Source organism: Bacillus rossius, chromosome 15 (assembly GCF_032445375.1).
Source record: "Bacillus rossius redtenbacheri isolate Brsri chromosome 15, Brsri_v3, whole genome shotgun sequence".
NCBI classification, from domain to species: Eukaryota; Metazoa; Arthropoda; class Insecta; order Phasmatodea; family Bacillidae; genus Bacillus; species Bacillus rossius.
The window spans coordinates 1,804,424-1,825,200 of NC_086342.1; the positions used below are offsets into that span (position 1 = coordinate 1,804,424).

General features: G+C 40.1%; 1 protein-coding gene and 1 long non-coding RNA gene across 4 annotated transcripts in view; one reads left to right on the top strand and one right to left on the bottom strand.

The window, feature by feature from the left end:
- LOC134539340 (progestin and adipoQ receptor family member 3) overlaps window positions 1-20,777 on the top strand; it is a 50,674-nt gene that overhangs the window by 10,415 nt on the left and 19,482 nt on the right. The window contains exons 1-2 of one of the 3 annotated variants that reach the window (XM_063381283.1): window positions 7,220-7,965; window positions 17,226-17,392. In XM_063381283.1, the coding sequence (XP_063237353.1) occupies window positions 7,696-7,965; window positions 17,226-17,392 (437 nt within the window). In that variant the 5' untranslated portion in view covers window positions 7,220-7,695. Of the gene's footprint in view, window positions 1-7,219; window positions 7,966-14,026; window positions 14,636-17,225; window positions 17,393-20,777 lie in introns of those variants that run through there. The other 2 variants (XM_063381285.1, XM_063381284.1) reach the window with 2 other exon arrangements.
- On the bottom strand, window positions 5,145-12,221 carry LOC134539343 (uncharacterized). The gene is made up of 3 exons (XR_010076293.1): window positions 12,144-12,221; window positions 7,839-8,031; window positions 5,145-5,464 (listed from the first exon to the last, which is right to left on the bottom strand). It is a non-coding gene; the product is annotated as an uncharacterized LOC134539343 (long non-coding RNA).

Below are 20,777 nucleotides of genomic sequence, written 5' to 3' on the forward strand. Positions count from 1 at the left end.
CCTGAAGGTCATCGAAACCGCGAATTTTGCAGGTCTCTAACGATGATATTCCATTTACTATATATATATGTGTGTGTGTGTGTGTGTGTATTTGCGAAACTTCTTTTTTTTAATTTTGTAAACTTTATATATGTGCGTGTGTAAAGTTTACAAAAAAAAAAAACAATTTCGCAAATACATATGTACACGTTTACAGCAGTGTTTTTCAAGGAACAGTAAATTTGTTTGTAAATTAACACAAGAAGTATTTTTGCTAAAAGACGAATAAGTATTACTAATACACAAAATACCATAAAATCCTACACCATATTTTTTATTATTTTGTAAATGTAACATAGATATTCACGTTAAAATGACAGATATTTGTAAATTTGTACATTTACACTACAGAAATAAGTGTTCGCAGTGTAATACCGGGTCATTAAAAAAATATATGCTTGAATGAAACCTCAATTAAAAAATATAAAATTATGCGCTAATTTTCGTAACAAAACTCAATGAACACGTATATACTCAACTACCGAATCTCATCGACCGACTCAACAGAAGGGAAGGTTTCGCAGTAGGAAAGCATATGCGTGTAGAGTATACATAGGACTGTATTTTAGCCAGACGCCAAATGAATCGGCAAAAATCTCCGGGTCTCGTGTGCGTATATGTTCCTTGAGTATATACATCACACTGTTATGTATCCAGATCCGTAGACAAATTTTATAATAAAATAATAAATGCAAATTTAAGAATTATTAGTATGTTTACACTAGGTAGGAAAGCTAATATTTAAATTACCATTATTGTATCACTACAGTTTATAATTTATAGGATCTACCCTGTACCAGACTGAGTTTTGATCAAGTACACGGATTAGGTCGGACACATAACACTCAAGTGTTCTTAAATATAATGAATGTTTAATTATGATGTCTATGTTTGATTATGACATCTATCAATTTAAATTATTATTTCTTTTTACGGTAAATCTATTATATTTCCTCGGCTATAGTTTAATCTCAGGGTAGCATTTCTTGAGTTCTGTCTAACGAGACTTCTGGGGGCCGAAAATGACTTGACTTCTTTCAACAGACAACATATTATCCAGAAAATATTAGGTTTATTTTAACTTATATTTAATTGTCAGTTTTTATGGTTAAAATTATCACCGATTTCACTTTAGCATGTTACTTATATGAATATAATTATTAAATCTTGTAGAACACGAAAAAAAGGTAATAAAGTACACATACCACATCAGCAGGATGAACTTACTATACGAACATTGTTTCTTAAATTATATTTACGACAATTCCTTTAGTATTTCACAACAGATAGGATTAATAAAGTTTTTTCTATCTTCTCGTCATTAATTACATACATTTTTCATTTTATCGTCCTTAGCAACCACCTTCCTTTTTCATAAGCAGCCTTTCCAAAGAATAATGTACACATAGACATGGTTGTCTTTGACCGCAACCATGGAGTAGCATATAAAAATAATTAAATGAATCACATGCACAATTTGTAAGATAACTATGCACCGTAACGGTACACTCGGAATCTTTTTTGCGAAATGTACATGCCCCCTGTACATTGGTCAACTTGAACTTGTCGTCCGTCGCGGAACTGACCCGTCGACCTGCGCGCCTGGACGCACGAGAGTGTAGACTTTGAGGCCGGTCCCACCAGGAAATCACACACCACTCAATGCAAGCTTCAACTCTGGTTACCAAGTTTACGCGCACAATTCCAAAGTTTAAAAAAAAAAAAAAAAAAAAAAAAAAAAAAAAAAAGTGCCCAGATGGACTAGCACATGCACAGTAGTACCTTATATACGACTTGTGATGGCCATATGATGTAATACCCTCGGCCGTGTAAACAGGTAAGATTAAGTGTTGCTCCCGTGTGACCTTAAATGTTTTTTTTTAAATGCAGTAATTAAACATCAAATGTGTTGTGACCAAATGCACGCCGGTCACATAGTGACGCGACCCCCCAAGTACACTTGTCCCCCCCGCGCCTGAAGGTCGACGAGTGTGTACTTTCTCCGCGGCGAGTCGGGGCTGGCCGCGGCTTTCTACCGACGGACAGCCGGGGACCGGGTCGTCGAGACAGGCCGGCGGGGCCGCCGACTCCTCCTCAGCCGAGCACCCGGGTGGTGCGGGCAGGCTCACTCCACGTGAGGGAAGCCTTCATTTCACAGGCGAGAGTGCCACACCCCAAGTGCCCCCAAGTTCATGCTCGCTTCCCCCCCCCTCCCCCGGTTCTATCTCATTGTATAAACCGGTGTGGCATTAAATTTTGCGGTCGATTAGGATAGGTTACCTACGTTATAAATACTTTAAAACATTGTGGATGGTTGGTTATATTAGGTAAATATAGCTACATTAAAAATACTGTGAAATCATTTTATGGTTGCTTAGCAAATAACTTTTTAATATGTAGCTATCCAGGGCTAGGAAACCGTTTACATGTTTTCACAGTTTCTTTAACGTAGCTATCCTAACCAAATCAACCGTCCACAATGTTTTAAAGTATTTTTAATGTAGCTAACCTAACCTTTTACAATGAGCAAAACAAAAAAAAAAACGAAGATGCACGATCGCGCGTTTGGCTCTCTCGTCTGTGAAAAGAAGGCTTCCCCCCACGTGAGGCAGTCAGGCCGGGCGCGCAGTTGATCAAACAACAGCAACAGTAGCTGTAGGTCGTGAGCACGAGATCTGACCGCCATGAAGACTGATACAAAAATATAAACAAACGTCCGCCATATTGGTATGTGAAAATCAGAAGAAGAAAAAAATAGTGCGTGGAGTCCCTCTGCGCGGAAGAAGTGAAACTTCGTAAAGTGGAAATGAAAATAGTAAGGGGTAGAAATAGATTTTTAGTGAAATCATATTGTATCAAATCAAACTAAATAAATCATGAAATCATTCAACGATAAAAACAGTTTATTTAATTAAGCGGACTTGTTCGCTCCAAGGAGAAAATTGACGCGGCGAGACCTCGTGGACATAGAGAAATGACACACACTCACTATATATTTATGTGTCTATGAAACACGCATTCACTCTCGCTGTCTCTTTCTATTCCCCCCTCCCCAGGAGCGTTAAACGTTTAACGCAACCTTGTTGGAAGTCGCATTAGAAGTATAACTTCAAAAAATGGGTGGTGGGGGGGGGGGGGCAAGAAACGGTTTCACGTCTGACGGCTAATGCTCCATCTGTATCATTTCCTAGTCTCTGGTGACGGCCATTCTCTCGCACAAGAGGAGTGGGGTGGGGGTGGGGGACAGAACTGCGACCAACTCATTAACATGTCGTCGGTCTGGACTCTTCTGGATTATGTTTGTACCGTCCACGGAGTGGCCTAACAACTACCTCGCGGATCCAGTAGGTGGAAGACCTTGATCCACTTGTAAACAAGGAGTGGTTTCCCAATCACGTATGACTAGAGACCCGTAAAATTCGCGGGTTCAGTGACCTCCAGGATGGACTCCAATATCCTCTACACACTCGGGCAAATGCCAACTATACATTGGCTGCTGACTTGTGAGTCGTCTCGACTGGGTAACCTGTGATTCGACACTTCCACGAGTGAGGGTCTCTAATTGGCCCTCAGTCCTCCAGATTAACAGTGAACCAATGACAGAAGCAGCACTAAGGTATAATTATTTGAATTTTAGCATAACACGAAATGAACCCGCGAATTTTACGGGTCTCTACGTATGACCCGCCAAAGTATCTGACATTGCTATCGACCAATGAGCACTTTATTAAGGGTTGATTACACAATTGGACTTTATGTTGTTGTATCATGCTTATTAATGTACACGCATTTCACACTGGAAAGCTATTCAGGGAAAATTCGCTGGTTCATTTCGTGTTATGCTAAAATTCCAATAATTATACCTTAGTGCGGCTTCTGCCATTGGTTCACTGTTAATCTGGAGGACTGAGGGCCAATTAGAGACCCTCACTCATAGAAGTGTCCAATCACAGGTTACCCAGTCGAGACGACTCACAAGTCAGCAGTCAATGAACAGTTGGCATTTGCCCGAGTGTGTAGAGGATATTGGAGTCTATCCTGGAGGTCGTTGAACCCGCGAATTTTTCCGTTCTCTAACAATATAAATGTAATCAGTCAGCAAAGTAGTGAATTAAAATATACAATTAAAGGAGAGACTGATTGGCTGATTTTGCCTTACTTTCCATGTGTTTGTGTATTTCATTTTCTTTTTCGTTTTTGGGGGTAGGAGGGGTATTTCTAAGACATGCGGTGCAATATAGAATTGGCGTTTTTCCAAACTAATGAGTTAAAACGGAATAAAGGTTAAGTGCGTAAAACTAATTTAGAATTTGTACAAAATATAATTTTAATCGCTAAAAATTAAGTTTCGATATCAAAAATTTAATGAATATTTTTCTATAGAAAATAATTAGTAAAAAGATCCAGAACAATTGGCGAGTGAAATTTTATTATATCCATCAATTTCTTATTCGTAATACACTTCTCTCATTTTTTCTTTCAGTTTCTGATATAAGTATATATATAATTTTTACAATTGTTATATTACTAGCCAATTAAAAATCTTTTTTAAGTTAAATGTGTTTTGTACCACTGTCAGAATGTCACTTTTTTGTTGACTAAAGTACAGAGTAACATTTAAACATCTTTATGTAGAATATTAATATTAAAAAAAAATATTTTCAAAAATGAAACTAATATAACCAAAAATTATTTTTATAACCAAAATAAATTTTAAAAAAAACATAAAACCTTGTGTATATTTATAAGTATCAGCAAAATGTTGGTATCATTAATAGCTTTGTCAAGGCTTCCATACAATTATGACGTCTCCACTATATGCTTTAAACAAATATATTTATGAATAAATATTTATTTGCTTATCGTATTGCTATAATATTATTTAATACTCAGCTTATATTATATTGAATACTGAGTAATTATTTTAATAGTTCGTGTTATAGTATATCTCAAAATTTAAAAAAAAGGAGTATAACTTCTAACGTGCTTGATAATGTTCGCAGGCCATTGTCTGAAGTAGCTTGGCTTCTGGGTTGTAGCCGTGTCCTTGGCTAAATATTCACCGACGTTTCGGACGACATTGCAGTCGCCATCATCAGGGAGCAGTTACCTACTGTAGGTATGTCGACCGAAACGTCGGTGAATTATTAGCCAAGGACACGGCTACAACCCAGAAGCCAAGCTTCTTTCTAACGCGCTCACATGAGCACACAAAACCTTTTCGTTTTTCAAACAGTGATATCAGGTCAAGTGTTGGTTTGAAAGTTCGCCGCCGCTCCGACGTCACCGAGCCAAACGGCGCGAAGTGGCGACGGCTCGGACACTCGTTGGGGTCGGCCCGGGTGACCGAGATGTGATCCATCCATGGCTCGTCCTTGCCTTCCGACCCGCCGTGCCGGATGGAGCCCCAGCAGCTCTGCTATGACTAGGGACCGGAAAAATTCGCAGATTCATTTCACGATATGATAGAATCCAAACAACTGTACCTTTAAATCAGGGGCGCAACAGCTAAATTTCCAAAAGGGGTGGGGGGAGGGGCAATATACATTTTTATAAAGAATCATCGATCCCCCCTATTGAAGCGGGGGGTCCGGGGGTCCTCCCCCGGGAAAATTTGTATTTCAAGGTGGGAAATGGTGATATTAGAGCAGTTTTATCATCTAAAAATTGATTACACAGCACTTTCTTTGCCCCCGTTTGCCCCCACTTCAAGGTTTCTGAGGGGGAGGGGGGCAAAATACCCTTGCCCCCCCCCCTGTTGTTGCGCCCCTGCTTTAAATAGCTTCTCTGATTGGCTCACAGTTTATCTGAAGGACGTTTGAGCCTACGAAAAAACCTTCAACCAAAAATAATTGTATCGAATCGCAAACGTCCCAGTTGACAGGTGACACGAGTCAGTAAGCCAATGAGCAGGTGGCATTTGCCCGAGTATGTAGGGGATGGTGGAGTCTATCCTGGAGGTAATCCAAAGTGCGAATTTTTTCCAGTCTCTAGCTATGACCAACCACGCGCGACTCGTCCGTGACGCCAGCGCAGCATAAAATGGCGGAGGCGACAGACTTCCAGTTTAGAAATTATTTTCAATTTTGGCAGAATCGTGCATTTTTTTTTTTTTTTTTACATTTCCAATTTGAATGTAAGTTTTTAATAAAACATTTTCTCTCTCGTACGTAATGGCAAGAAACGCTTTACAAGTAATATTTCACGATAACTCGATACCAATTAAGAGGTTACAGCAGCTAGTAGACGTCACGGCGGCCATCTTGGATCCGCTGTCTTGTTTTTCGGTTGCCAGAGGGCACTGCCGCCATGTTAGTTTAGTGTTTACCCGCTAGAGAGCGGTAGTAATTATCACCGTAGCATCCCCCATTTTGGCTGCCATCTTGGAAAAATGCCAATTTCTATAGCCTATTAAGAAAAATGTAAATGATCGTTCAAAATCTTAAATCTCCAAATGTTCTCCACCGATTGCTTTGAAATTTTGACAAAACGTTGCATTCGAATACGTGCGTGTTTTTATATATCCATGTTACACATGTGACAGGTAAAACGATAGATAAAATAATAGATTTATGTAAAAATATATGTAAATGAATTTTTGTGTGTTCTGATTTTTAAAGATAAAGATACAGATAGGAAATATAAATATAGAGATATAGAGTTATAGAGAGAGTTGTAAAGAGGTATAGAAATTATATGGAGAGATATGGATAGATATATTGAGAGACCGAGAGATTTATATAGATACAGAAAAATATAGTGAGATTTATAGAGATGTATATATATATATATATAGATAGAGTTGGATATAGAGAGTTGCTTTGTATATATATACCGACTTCAAACAAAATACAAAAAAAAAAAGAAATTAAAAGAGGCATAGCAACGCCTGTCGGGCATTAACTAGTTCATTATAAAAATCATCTTTAATTGTTAGTGCGGCTTCTCGCTGCAGTTGAGATCCAGCAGCACTCAGGCCTGGACCAATGGGCAGAGACCGGGAAAATTCGCGAATTCATTTCACGATAGGCTAAAATACAAATAGTTATACCTCAGTGCTGCCTCTGCTATCGGCTCACAACTCACCTGGATGACTCTGGGCCAATGAGAAACACCCAACCAACGCTTTATCGAATCACAGGCTGCTACGTTGGGGCGTCTCACAAGACAGCAGCCAATGGGTGGGTGACATTTGACCGAGTGTATGTAGAACTATGGAGTTCATCCTACAGGTCATTGAACCCGCGAATTTTTCCGGTCCCTACAAATTGGCAGAGACGTCAGCTCGGCGCGGCAGGCCTGAACCAATGTGCGGATCCGCGCCGCTGGTGCGCGAGGTCTAGGTAGCGGAACAGCTCCTGTGCGGCACGATGCGCACGGCCTAGGGAACGGAGCAGCTGCGGGCGACGACCAGGGACCGGGAAAACAAAACTCCGTGGGGACTTAATTTCGCGTTATGTTAAAATACAAGCCGTTATACCGTTAGCACCGTTCGTTGTTGCGATTGGTCCACTTTTTTTTTATATATGGAGGCCTGCGAGCAGCCAATGAGAAACCCTCAACCGAGGAAGTTCCGAGTCACACGGACAGCCCAGTTGAAACGTGTCTCGCGAGTCAGAAACCACCACGGGACAGTGTAATCTATCCTGGAGGTCAATGGTAAACGCGTTTTTTTTTTTTCCAGTCCGTCCGGACGGGCAATATTTTTCGGGACTTTCCCCCTGTGTAGCAGCCTGCGGGTTGGACAGGTGGGGAAAGGTAGGAAGCGGTGAGGGGGGGTTGCTTCACGAGGGACCTACTTTCTCCCGAGGCGCGGCGCGTCAGTGGCTCCGCAGTCGACGGCTGTCAGGGATGTGCGAGGGTGTGCAGGCGCCGCGGGAAGACAGCGACGCCGAGGAGGACTCGCCGGTGCTGGAGCCTCACCAGGTGGGTGCTGGAGCCTCACCAGGTGCCGGGCCGGCGACACGGGAGCCCAGCAGGGCCCGTCTGCAACTGCAACGTCCTGAACTGTGCCCTACGGACTCTGATCACTGATCCATCCTCCGACGTGGTCGCTGGTCCGAATACGTAGAGACTGGAAAAATTCACGATTTCAATGACCTCTGGGATAGACTCCAAGATCCTCTATGTACTAGGACAAATTGCACCTGCTCATTTGATAATGACTAGGGACCGGAAAAATTCGCGGATTCAATGACCTCTAGGATAGCCTCCATTATCCTCTGCATTTCTCAAGTAAACACGCGTGTTCATTGGGTACTAAATTGTGAGGCGTCTCCACTGGGTAGCTTGTGATCCGACGCGTCTTTGGTCGATAGTCTCTCATTGGCCCAGAGAGCTCCAGTTAAACCGCGAGCCAATAACAGAACCAGCAGAATTATACACAAGTTTGAATTTCAGCCTATCACGAAATGAATCCGGGAATTTTTCCGATCTCTAATAATGACTCTTGACAGGTGTTACCTGGGATGCTTGTAATTTGATACTTCTTTTGTTGAAGGTTTTTTCAATGGCTTAGAGTCCTTCAGGTAAACGGTGGTCCAATCACTGACTCAGAATGAAGGTGTTTGGAGTTTGTTGTCTAGCCTACCGCGAAATTAATCCGCGAATTTTTCCGGTCTCTACGGAATACATTGGTAGGCGGCGGGCAATTTTCGCGAAAAGATTTGAACGCCTATTAGAAAGCAACAAGGTATACCCGCACCAGTGGTTTCTTCCTTGTGATTGGCGGTCGTCTGCGAGAGACGGCGTGTTGCCTTGTTTGACCGAGCCACTCAGGACGCGTTTGAATCCGCACTGAATCACTGTGATTGTTGAACTAACGGTGGACATGTACCTGAAAGAAACTCACACCAATCACGGAACACAGATTATGCTACATTGTTTTTAACTTTCACCAAGTCTCGGAATCTTTTATGCGAAATGTGCATGGCCCTATACATAGAGACCGGAAAAATTCGCGGATTCATTTCGCGATATGCTGGAATGCAAACAAATTGTACCTTTATCCAACTTCTGCTATTGGTTTACTGTTAACCTGGAGGACTGTGGGCCAATTATAGGCCTTTCAGTCAAAGCAGTATCGAATCACGAGTCTCCCAATTGAGACGCCTCACGAGTCAGTAGCCAATGAACAGGTGACGTTTGCCCGAGTATGCACAGGATCGTGGAGTCTATCCTGGAGGTCGTTGAATGCGCAAATTTTTCCAGTCCCTACCTATTAGTAGGGACAGGAAAAATTCGCGGGTTCAATGACCTGTAGGATGAACTCCATAGTTCTACGTACCCTCGGTCAAATGTCACCCACCCATTGGCTGCTGTCTTGTGAGACGTCCCCAACGTAGCAGCCTGTGATTCGATACAGCGTTGGTAGAGTGTTTCTCACTGGCCCGGAGTCATCCAGGTGAGTTGTGAGCCAATAGCAGAGGCAGCACTGAGGTATAACTATTTGTATTTTAGCCTATCGCGAAATGAATTCGCGAATTTTTTCCGGTCTCTACACATATGGGCAGAATGCAACTGACAAGCACCGTGTCCAGAGGTCAGTGACGTAGCCAGGATTTGTGTATGGGGGGTGTTAAGAAGCATGCCCCCCCCCCCCCGTATTAAAGCGGGGGGTCCGGGGGTCCCGCGAAAATTTGGATTTTAAGGTGTAAAATAGTGCTATTTTATCAGTTTTCGGTACTTAAATTTAAATATTGTATTGGTAAAAAATTTTATTAATTTTTAATATGACATTTGTTTGAGTGATAAATAAGAAATTTAATTAAAGATTTGGTGCTAAAAAGGGGGGGGGGGGGTAATTGAACCCCTTAAAACCCCTCCTGGCTACGCCCCTGGCCAGAGATGACTTGCGTCGTTTAAGCCCGAGAGCAGAACTCTCGGGTCGCGAGTTGAGCGTGGCCTCGTAGGTCGACGCTTGGACGTCCTGGCGCCGGGCGCTGGGGGGTCATCAACTGCGCCTCAAGGCCTCGTCCCTCCGGCCCACGCCGTCCGCGGCTATTACTGGCCCGCTCCGCCGGCCGCGCTGTTGCCACGTCCTCCGAGCAGCTCTCGCGTCACGTGACGCACCTCGCCGCCCGGGTGGACACGTCCCAGAGAGCGGTAGAGACCGGAAAATTTCGCTAATTCATTTCGCGATAGGCTAAAATACAAATAGTTATACCTCAGTTCATCCTACAGGTCATTGAACCCGCAAATTTTCCCGGTCCCTAGTTCTTGGTACATGCGAGTGAGTTCGGGAACGTGGAACGGAAATGCGTAACCATTGTGCTGCGTGGAAGTCTCAGAAACTTCGACAAGATGGCGGAACCGCTTGATTCGATCGTATGCATATCCGTGTGTGTGTGCGTGTAAATAAATGTATCATAATATAAATGTAAACAATCGATCTATAGAGACCGAAAAAATTCGAGGATTCATTTCGCGATAGGCTGAAATTCAAACATGTGTACAGTTCTGCTGGTTCTGCTATTGGCTCGCAGTTTAACTGGAGCTCTCTGGGCCAATGAGAGACTATCGACCAAAGAAGCGTCGAATCACAAGCTACCCAGTGGAGACGACTCACAATTTAGTACCCAATGATTAGAGACCGGAAAAATTCGCGGGTTCAATGAACTTCAGGATGGACTCCAATATCCTCTACACATTCGGGCGAATGCCAACTGATGTACATCGGCTGCTGACTTGTGAGTCGTCTCAACTGGGTGGCCTGTGATTCGACACTTCCATGAGTGAGGGTCTCTAATTGGCCCCTCAGTCCTCCAGATTAACAGTGAACCAATGGCAGAAGCCGCACTAAAGTACAATTATTTGCATTTTAACATAACACGAAATGAACCCGCGAATTTTTCAGGTCTCTACCAATGAACACGTTTGTTTACTTGAGATGTGCAGAGGATAATGAAGGCTATCCTAGAGGTCACTGAATCCGAGAATTTTTCGGGTCCCTGTACGATCGCGAAGAAAACACCGAGTTAGAGGCCGGCAGTTCGACGGCAGTGTATCGCCGGCCTTGGGAGTTCACGCACCAAGTGCGAATAAACGTATGACAAAAAAAATGTTTTCGATAACATAGCCAGTTATTTTTTCCCGCCGATTGTTGGCGATCCGAGATAAGCGCCCGCCAACGACGGCCGACAGCCGCGCGGAACAATGGCCGCCGTGGGCAGGGGGCAGGGGGCAGGGGGCAGGGGTGGTCACGTGACCTCGGCGTGCTGTGGCGTCCCGCCCTCGCTTCCTGATTGGCCGATACCTGTCACGAGCGCTGGTCGTGTTCCGGCGTGCTCCGGTGCGAAACACACGCCGTAAACGACACACGTTTTTGATGTACCTATCTAAATTATTCTAATTCGTAAAGAAAACTTTCCAATAATAATTTTGCAAATAAATTTTCTAGTTATATTCCATTTTTACTTCTAAAGAGACATAACTGAAAGACGCCATAATGGTTTCAACCGTTTATACTAAAAAAAACTTATACCAATAAATATTTTAAAAAAAAAATTGTCTGTTTGAGCATGGTACATAATTTTATGGGATGCCTTTATTACCAACATTGACCGACTACTACAAATAGTTCCTTCTGTTAAATAATTATTGGTGTATAGCATTGAATTTCCCCCACCCCAAAAAAAGATTACAACTGTAATAATACTGACAATAGACACTGTTTTTGGTCTTATAAAAACATTGTGCGTGTGGAGTCCACGTACGACAGAGGTGAAACTTCTTGCTTTTCAGGTAAAGAAAGAGATAAATTATTTTAAATTTCGATCGAACTATCCACATCTTGAGTGGTTTTAGAATTTAATGGTCAAGGTTGAATGTCACTGTCAAGATCACACAAGATGACACCGCAGTGAAGTCAGAATCCAAGATGGCGGCCGGCTCCACGACTCTACAACCTGTTTCCTGTGCCCGGATCGACTGATGTATACTACTAACGTCAGCTACTCGAAGAAGCACTGGCCTTCATACCAGCTCCGCCATAGAACGCCACCTTACCAGTACCACTATACCAAGGCCTCCTTACCAGTGCCACCGTACTATCACCACTATACTAGAGCCTAGAGCCACTATACTATAGCTTAGCGCCACCATACCAGCGAGGAAACAGTGTCCGCTGTATCTTGTCCTTCTACCTCCTCTGCCTTTGCGAATCTCTGCCGCGCGCTTTCTCCTCGCAAGTGCCATTCTGTTAGAAAATAAAAATAAAGCGTTGCTAGAAAGTAATGACTTCGGTTTCACTCCTCACAAAAAAACCATCTGTCATGCTGTGAGTGCCACTTACGGCCACCTACATCCGGCGCTTTGTGAAAGCAGCCTACACTAACTGTAGAACATAATATGTAAACATTAAAATGTTACGCTTTAAACTACATTAAACAAAGATCACTATTAATATATTAGTATCAAAATATGTTTTCCATTGCTTAACGCAATAGACGTAAATCACAAAAACATTAATTAGTTTTTAAAAAAGCAGTACAAAACTACATATATATAATACTGACTAGAAATTCAATAGCGACAATAGGCTGTAATTATATATATATATATATATATATATATATATATATATATATATAATATAACTTTCTTAGTATCAAATACGTCGGAATTTATTAATAACCATCTCAATGTGACCTTCAACATTTGTCCAAAATATGACCATGTATTAATGCAAGGGATGAAAAATAGTGTTTGAAGATTAAAAAATAATTGCATAACTACCTTAGTAGGCATAATGTGAAATTCTTTAAGACATTAAATGCTGGATGCGTTAAGTTAAAAACATTTAAAATATTTTGCATGGAATATGAAAAAATTTTAAATAGATTTTTTTTTATATTGGCGAACATATAGTATGTTATATGTAGGCTACATTAAAATCTTAAAATGTTTATAGAGGTTGTACGCGAGATTTATTTTCGGTTGTGGGGGGGGGGGGGGGGTGGTTTATACTTACTCCCTCCTCACTTTCCTGCGTACGCCCTTGATCCTCAACAACTTACTGATGCTGCCATTATACCCGTTCCAAAATAACGCGTAAATGTAAAAACGGAAACGGATCACGGCAGTGCAAGATATTTACGTTTCGCTAACCGTCTGCCGCTTCCACAGTGCACGGAATCGTAGCAGATGACAACCAATGAGATTGAAAATCACTGTTAGGAAACATTTATTTAATTGGAAAAAAAAATAGATACGAAAACATAAAACATTCGGAATTATATAAAAAAAATTAAACCACGAATTAATGATAGAACACTGTTCTTATCCGGGTATTTTTGAACTTCACAATTTTCACGTATTTAAAACCTAATAAATAATTGCCATCATACCGTGGCTAAATACTAAGATCATTTGTTCGCACGGAGTAACTTAAAAGAAAGAGATAGTAGTTGTCTAGCATGCGTACCATTGTTGATGCTCTGTTCCGGATCTACGTTTTCTCCGTGGTATATCGCGGTGTGCTGAGGCTTGTCAGCCCGTTGATGGCGTCTTCCCTTAAAGTCGCCTCAGGGGCGTAATAAGAGGCTAAGCGCGAAGCATTTGCCCCGGCAGTCGTTGCATAACGTAAGCGGATTAAAGTTCAGGGTTTCCTTGCACAACAAACACAAGTCTGACGCATAAGAATCCAACAAGTTCAGTCTGCACACGTCACGAGGTGTTTTCCGTACTTTTTTTTATATATAGCGGGGCGCACCAACTTGAAATGACAGAAATCCCCGCAGTTTATTAAAATGTAGAATATGCGCAGGACAGGCACAAAATTAAAGATAAATAAAGTAAAAATTAAATAATAACAATCGTGCTGAATAAATTTAAAAAAAAAAAAAACACAGAAAACTACACTTCACAAAATAGTTGCCCGTGCTTGTTCAAACTAGTTTCTCGCTAAAAAAAAAAAAAAAAAAAAAAAAAAAAAAAAAAAAAAAAAAAAAAAAAAATAGAGTTACACACTGGGTCTGAATATATTTCTGAATTCACTGAGATTATGAACTATCAACAAAGTGTGGGGAAAAGAAATATAAATAATCAATATAATGCTTATGTTTACGTTATCATTAAAAGTTGACTAGCATGCCTATTAGCTTTTTATGCATTGTTACAAAGTTTAATATTTGTGTTTATTTTCATTAAATATATATATATTCTTTAGTGACAATGTAGGCTGCAAATGTCGCATACTGTGATTCGCTGAACCGCTGAGCAGTCCACCAACCAGAGGACAGGGAGTTGTCTACTCTATGCGCTTGTCATAGAATAAAGAGTAGTTGCACGATCGATTATTCAGAGAGGCAGGCAAGGTCACCTCGTGCGCACCGCTTCTGCGCAGGTTTGTCCGAGACGGGAAGCGATGCAATTAGGACGCAGTGGGATGTAGCGTGTCAACAAACAATGACCCGGCTATTTTCAAAGTTCGCAACCGCCCTGACGACATGTCCACTGCTGAAACCGCCTCGGAACTATTCACTTCATTGCGTCGACTAAACGTCTTACTTTCCGGCGATGAGGTTTCCGAGCGGAATACATTGTTTGGCATAAAATGAGCAAATTACATAAGGTTCTGCGCTCCAGGTTTGAAAGGGTTCGAAATTTTCATTATTGTGTCAATAAATAATAGATATATTTTATTTTTAAGTAATTATAATAAATAGTAGCTATCAAATAAAATTATCATGTGTAGCGAAAGCTGCGATTTGCATGATTATGTAGAATAGCAAATAAAAGGAATTAAAATTTTTGTTACGACTTGTGAAAATTATTAATTAGATACGTTGTAATTTTTGCAAGTTTTTCTGTAAAAATATATTGTTTCATGACAAATTTTCATTCAGTAAAATGCTCTTGTACAGCATTCATTTATTTTAATTTTATTTTATTGATTGATTGTTACACTTGCAATTGGGCTTCTGCCCGGGCAAGGAGTTTCCCCCCCCCCCCCTTCCTTAATTAGCCCAATTTCTGATGCCTCTTCCTCATATCTTTACCCTTCTCACATACAGTGTCTTTCCCTCAATCCTATTCCACTCCCTCCACCTCCTCACCATAATATTAAATTTAAAATATAATCCAAGAAAGTACAAAAAATAATTTTCAAATTTTAAGGCATTATTAATTTTTATGCATTACACGTTTATTTTTATATAAGCATAAAAAAAATTTAAAACATTTTTATAGTAAAAATGTATAAGGAAAAATCTGTGTGACTAATATAATTATGTTAAATATATGGTTGGCTGTAACAAATTTTAATAAGTTTGATTGTGCATGATTACCATAAAATTTATTGGAAAAAAAAACTTTTTTATATTCAATTACGTAAATATTGTCCTACTTAATACTTTACCAAAATTTCCTGGTGTATTTGCCAAACAATAATATGGCCAAATCACAAATAAAAATTTTCCCCTTTTAAGTATTGTGCCTGTTCAGTCCATAATGTAAAAAAATTAACATGTTGGTTAATTCTTATTGATTAATTTTGTGGGGAGGGTAGTAGGTACGTAGATACATTCACATTGTGTATTCAACCTTTGAAAAATTAATCCTGCCTCAAGCTGCTTAGCTCTTCATGGAATTAATTAAATACATCATTAACAAGAGATTGTTTTATATCTTGAAAAATGCAAGCAGTGGTGGATACAGAAATATTTTTCGGGGGGTTGGAAAGGAGGGGTTAAAAAAAAAAAAATTTCAACATGTGTATACAAAATACCTTACATTACTATTGACCATAACACAGTGACACATGGGCCTACAGTAGTGGTCGTAGGCGACACGCAGTTGAAATTGCAGGTGTTGTAACAGCCCACCTTGCATAGCCCAAAACAACATACTGCCTTCACTGATATTTTGCTAATGTTTTCCTCACTTCAAAATGGGGGGGGGGGAGGGAGTTTATATATAACCACCTACCCCACTCCCCTTGTGTCCACCATTGACTACAAGCTAATTTAAAATGTAAAATTCAAAGTGATATCAGGTCTAACACTTGTTTTAGTATCCTCTAAGTAGGTGCGTATGTGGTTCACAAGTCAACGCAAGGGGTGGGAGGCAGTGGCAGATCCAGGATTTTGGTTTGGGAGGGGCTTGACCCAGCTAGGCTAGGCTTTATCAAGGCAAACACTAAAATAGTGGACCCAGATGCTTTTGGAGGGGGCTTGAGCCCCTTAGCCCCGCCTCTGGATCCGCTACTGGTGGGAGGGGAAGGTCACTGGAATGCATACAAGATTCAACATTTTTGATTGGTTTATTTATTTAGTTAGAGCAACAATATAGCTATGCAGTACATACACGTAATTAGGTTTCCATGCCAATTAAATTGCTATGAAAAAACACTGGCAGAATAAAATAAGTAATATTAATTCTTAGGGCAAATTTTGCATTACTGAGTGAAACCCCAACAATTCTCTGCAACATCTACTAACGGCAAAGAAAAAAAAAATGTAGGGTTCAACAGGATTTAAACTGAACTTCTTGGTGGTGAGTGAGCGGTGTGAGCAAGATGCCATTGTGGCTGCATCAGTAGTTTGACATGAATAGCAAATTTATTTACATATTTAACAATTATAATTGTGTTTGTATAAAAAGAAATCATCTAAGTGTATTTTCCCTCCCCTCAGTGCCTTGTAAGCGCCCGCAGAAAGCAGTGAGGCAGCTGGAACAGTGACGGACCCAGCTACCAATCGCGAGGGCAAACTGTACCGGAGGTTTCGGGTGCGGTACGGAAAACTTAAAATTGTAGAGTCCGAAATTTTCAAAAAAAGAAAAAAAAATTATAATAGCCTCTATTTTAATGCTTTTTCGACAATCTTCAAAAGAAGTCGTTGTAAAAACTATGTTTTTTTTTACCTGATTTTAGATATTAAAGCTTAAACTTATACAGACGTAGAGTAGCACCAAAAATGTTAAATAATACATTGTTACAAAAAAATTATCTGAATTTAAAGGACAGGTTCAGACTGGAATATAATTTTTTGTTACCCCTCCAGTTTTTTTCTCTCCCCCCCCCCCCCCCACCCTTTCCCAAGATGTTGGTCAGGACTAGCGGCAGGTAATACATTATTATAAAAAAAATGAACTGAATTTAAAGGACAGGTTCAGACTGGAGTGTGAGTTTGTCCGCCCCTCCCCCCGAGATGTTGGTGAGGACCAGCGGCGGGCGCTTGTTGCAGAAGGATGAGGCGTGCGACCTCTGGAACGGGGCGGCAGCGGCGACGGGCAAGACGCCCCTCGGCGGGCCGCTCCTGGACTTCAACGAGGCCCCCTCCTACCTCCAGTTCAACCCCTACATCCGCTCCGGCTACCGCGGGCTGCTCACCACCAAGATGTGCCTGGAGAGGTGAGCGCACCGCCGGGCCAAGGGAGGGGGGGGGGGGGGGCACACAGCACCAGCGAAGACAGAACAACACAATTAGCTACCGAAGGTTACATGGAGATTGTTTTAGGAGGATACCGTCAGTGGCGTAGCCAGGATTTGTGTATGGGGGGTGTTAAGAAGCATTTCCCCCCCCCCCCACCCCCCAGATTAAAGTAGGTGGTCCGGGGGTCCCCCCCTCCTCCCCCCCCGGGAAAATTTGGATTTTAAGGTGTAAAATAGTGCTATTTTAGCAGTTTTCGGCACTTAAATTTAAATATTGTAATGGTAAAAATTTTATTAATTTTAATATGAAATTTGAGTGATTAATAAGAAATTAATTAATGATTTGTAGCTAGGGGGGGGTGAACACCTAACCCCCCCCCCCCCTGGCTACGCCCCTGGATACCGTAATCCTTAGTGGGCTATACAACAACGTATTTCTTCTCCATTTCAGCCCGACATACTTCATACACAGACGCTGCAGGAGTGATGTTTGTAATTGGTGTGTATGTTCGCGTGTTACTGTTAAGAATGTCTTCTTACACACTTGACAATGTTTTCATTTATTTAATAACATTTATCTACATGTATTTGACTGGTTCAAACAAAATTATAAACTTTTGATGTAAGAACAAACTAAAAATTAATTAGATAATGACTATAAAATGTTTGTTTTTCTGATCTCAAGCCTAATCATTACTTATATATCCGTGTGTTAACGTTGGAGTTCGAAAACTCTTATTCCTCGAGATTGTAGTGGTACAATAAATTTTATTTTGAAATTCAATCTAAAATAAAACCCACTCATAAAAAAAAATTTTTGGGCCTAATGGATATATGGACCCCCCGCCCTCCACATAATCTTGGCTATGTCACTAGCGAGATCCTCATCCTTCCGAAATATTTCAACTACAGTTTTTTACTTCATGCATATCCTGTTATTATTCCCCAAGATATTGTTATTTTAACATGTAATTATATGAAAATTACAGTATGTATTGATTCTGGAAACTTAGGTTTTGTTACAACCATTTAAAGGGTAGAATGTTTTAACGCCATAGTTATAATTTTTCATTTATTGTTAAGGAATAAGATTATATGGTGAATTGCGATAAAACCGAAATAACATTGAAATACATGTCAATTAAAGCATAACACCGAATTGCAAGTCAACACACATGTAGCACCAAAATGCAAGTTATAGCAAGGAATCAAGTGTCATTTAAACATTTTAATTTTTGAAATTCAAGGAATGTCATTTTTTTTTTTCGGACACACAATTGTACCAAAGTGCATGGATGTGAAAAATTTATTCAATTTGTTTTATTGTGCATATTTTATTGGATTACTTTTAAACCACAAATGTTCGATAATTTATTTTTATTGTTCTGAATGTATATGTTTTAGACCAATTTATTACAAATTATTTTATCGTAAAAATGCAGTATATAATTTTTATCATTATTTTGGTGACGTAAGTATTACAAAACAGCTTTTATAAAATATAAAATCAATAGCACCAAATTCTTCTGTTTAAGAAACAAAATCGGGCTTTAAACAAAACCATAAATTCTTGTCTCTATTTACTGTACATAATTTTATTTTTAACACTTGACACCCATATTCAAATTCAAGGTGTATATTTGTGGTACTCCCAGGAATTCAAATTTGAGTTTTTGATTTCGATAAAATCGGTATTTCACCCATCTTTACTATTTATTACTATATTTTTCTATCAATCCTCTCTTGCATTTATTGTTGGCCAGTTTTGCTCGTTAGATATTTACTTAACTTTATTTTCAAGTTGTAAACTGTCTTGCAATTGATGGTGACACAAATAGTTGTGTGATGTTTTACAGCTCTTAGATTAACCTGCTCTTAGATTAGTTAATAATATGTTTAAAGAAAATTTTAATCAAAATACATGCGAGAGAGCTATTTTGATAAATTTACAAGAAAAGTATACAAAACATAAATAGCAATAACAAGAACTAACCGACATGGTGTGGGAAACCTGTTTTTTAATGCTCCATCCTTCACGCGAAGGTTCCCCCTCCTTCAAACATTTCTATTACTTACGGGCTATGTACCTGTAAATTTATCTCCATTACAAATTTTGAAAACTAGATTTTTACCAAGAGTTACCACAGAGCTGTGTTAAGTCACCAAGTTTCCATAGCTAGGATTATTTGCGTGGCATTTTGCATCTTTGCAAATAATGTTTAATGAAATGTCTGGTGATGTGAAAAAAGCTATCTTGCTAAATTTACATCATCAGTGCATCAATAACAGTAACGACAAGGAAATGTAGTAACCAATTTGATCATTTTGACCAATCCCAGAGAGACTGCAGTTTTATTTTTGGTTTACATTTCTTAGTACAAAAGTGAGGAATGGGAGTGCGCCGTGCGGGGGTGGTAGCCCTGCCCGCACCTCAGGGTACGTCTCACGACGCTCGGAGCCCGTGCGACCACCCTCTGTCAGGAGTTTGGAAAACTGTGAGAGCTGGGAGCTTTATGAAAAGTCAGGTATTTCACACAAAAGAGGGTTCTTCTTCTTCTTCTTCTTCTTCTTCTTCTTCTTCTTCTTCTTCTTCTTCTTCTTCCCCCAGTAAAAATGCTGTTCTAAGATCGACTGTGTCAAAAAAGGAAGTTTGTATGTTTTTGACTACAAAATTTTTTTTTTTGTTTCTCAACCAGGGTTTGGAGAGAGGGCAACCAGGGGGGCCAGTTTAAGTTCAGAGATTATTTCAATGCATAATTATTCTACCCTGAGAGTGGGATGAAAATACTAGTCTATTGCTTATAGAATTTATTTGGAAGGAAACCTTACAAGTTAAAGCAGTATGTGCAGGTCACACAGTAATGGCTACTGTAACATTTACTGTCTTTAGAGTTTTTAAATTGGGTTTGAAAAGTTGTACATTAAGTAATTTGCGCCGGGGGGGGGGGGGGGGGGGTGAAGCTACCAATAAAAATTTTTGAATAATTTTTTCGTATTTATTATCATTTTTAATGTTTAGGTAACTTGCAGCTTTTAAATTGGCCTTTTTTTTTTTGGTTGGTATTTAGGAAGACAAACTTCAGTTAGGACTATGTTATTGCACACAGATCATTCCTGACTAATCATAAAAAAAAAAATTAAAGTTATATGTGTACCTACCTATTTTATGGTAAATATTGGAATTAATATTTAACTCGGACACAATGAAAAAGCCATATTTTTACCAACTGAGTAAGGCTGTGCATATAAAGATACATTCCATCACAACATGGGCGCAGTGTTGCAGTTAACAAGAAACTTGACTGCTTTGTCCCTCCTCTTCACAGCGCACGTTGGTTGGGCAATTTGTCCTCTTGTTCTCCTT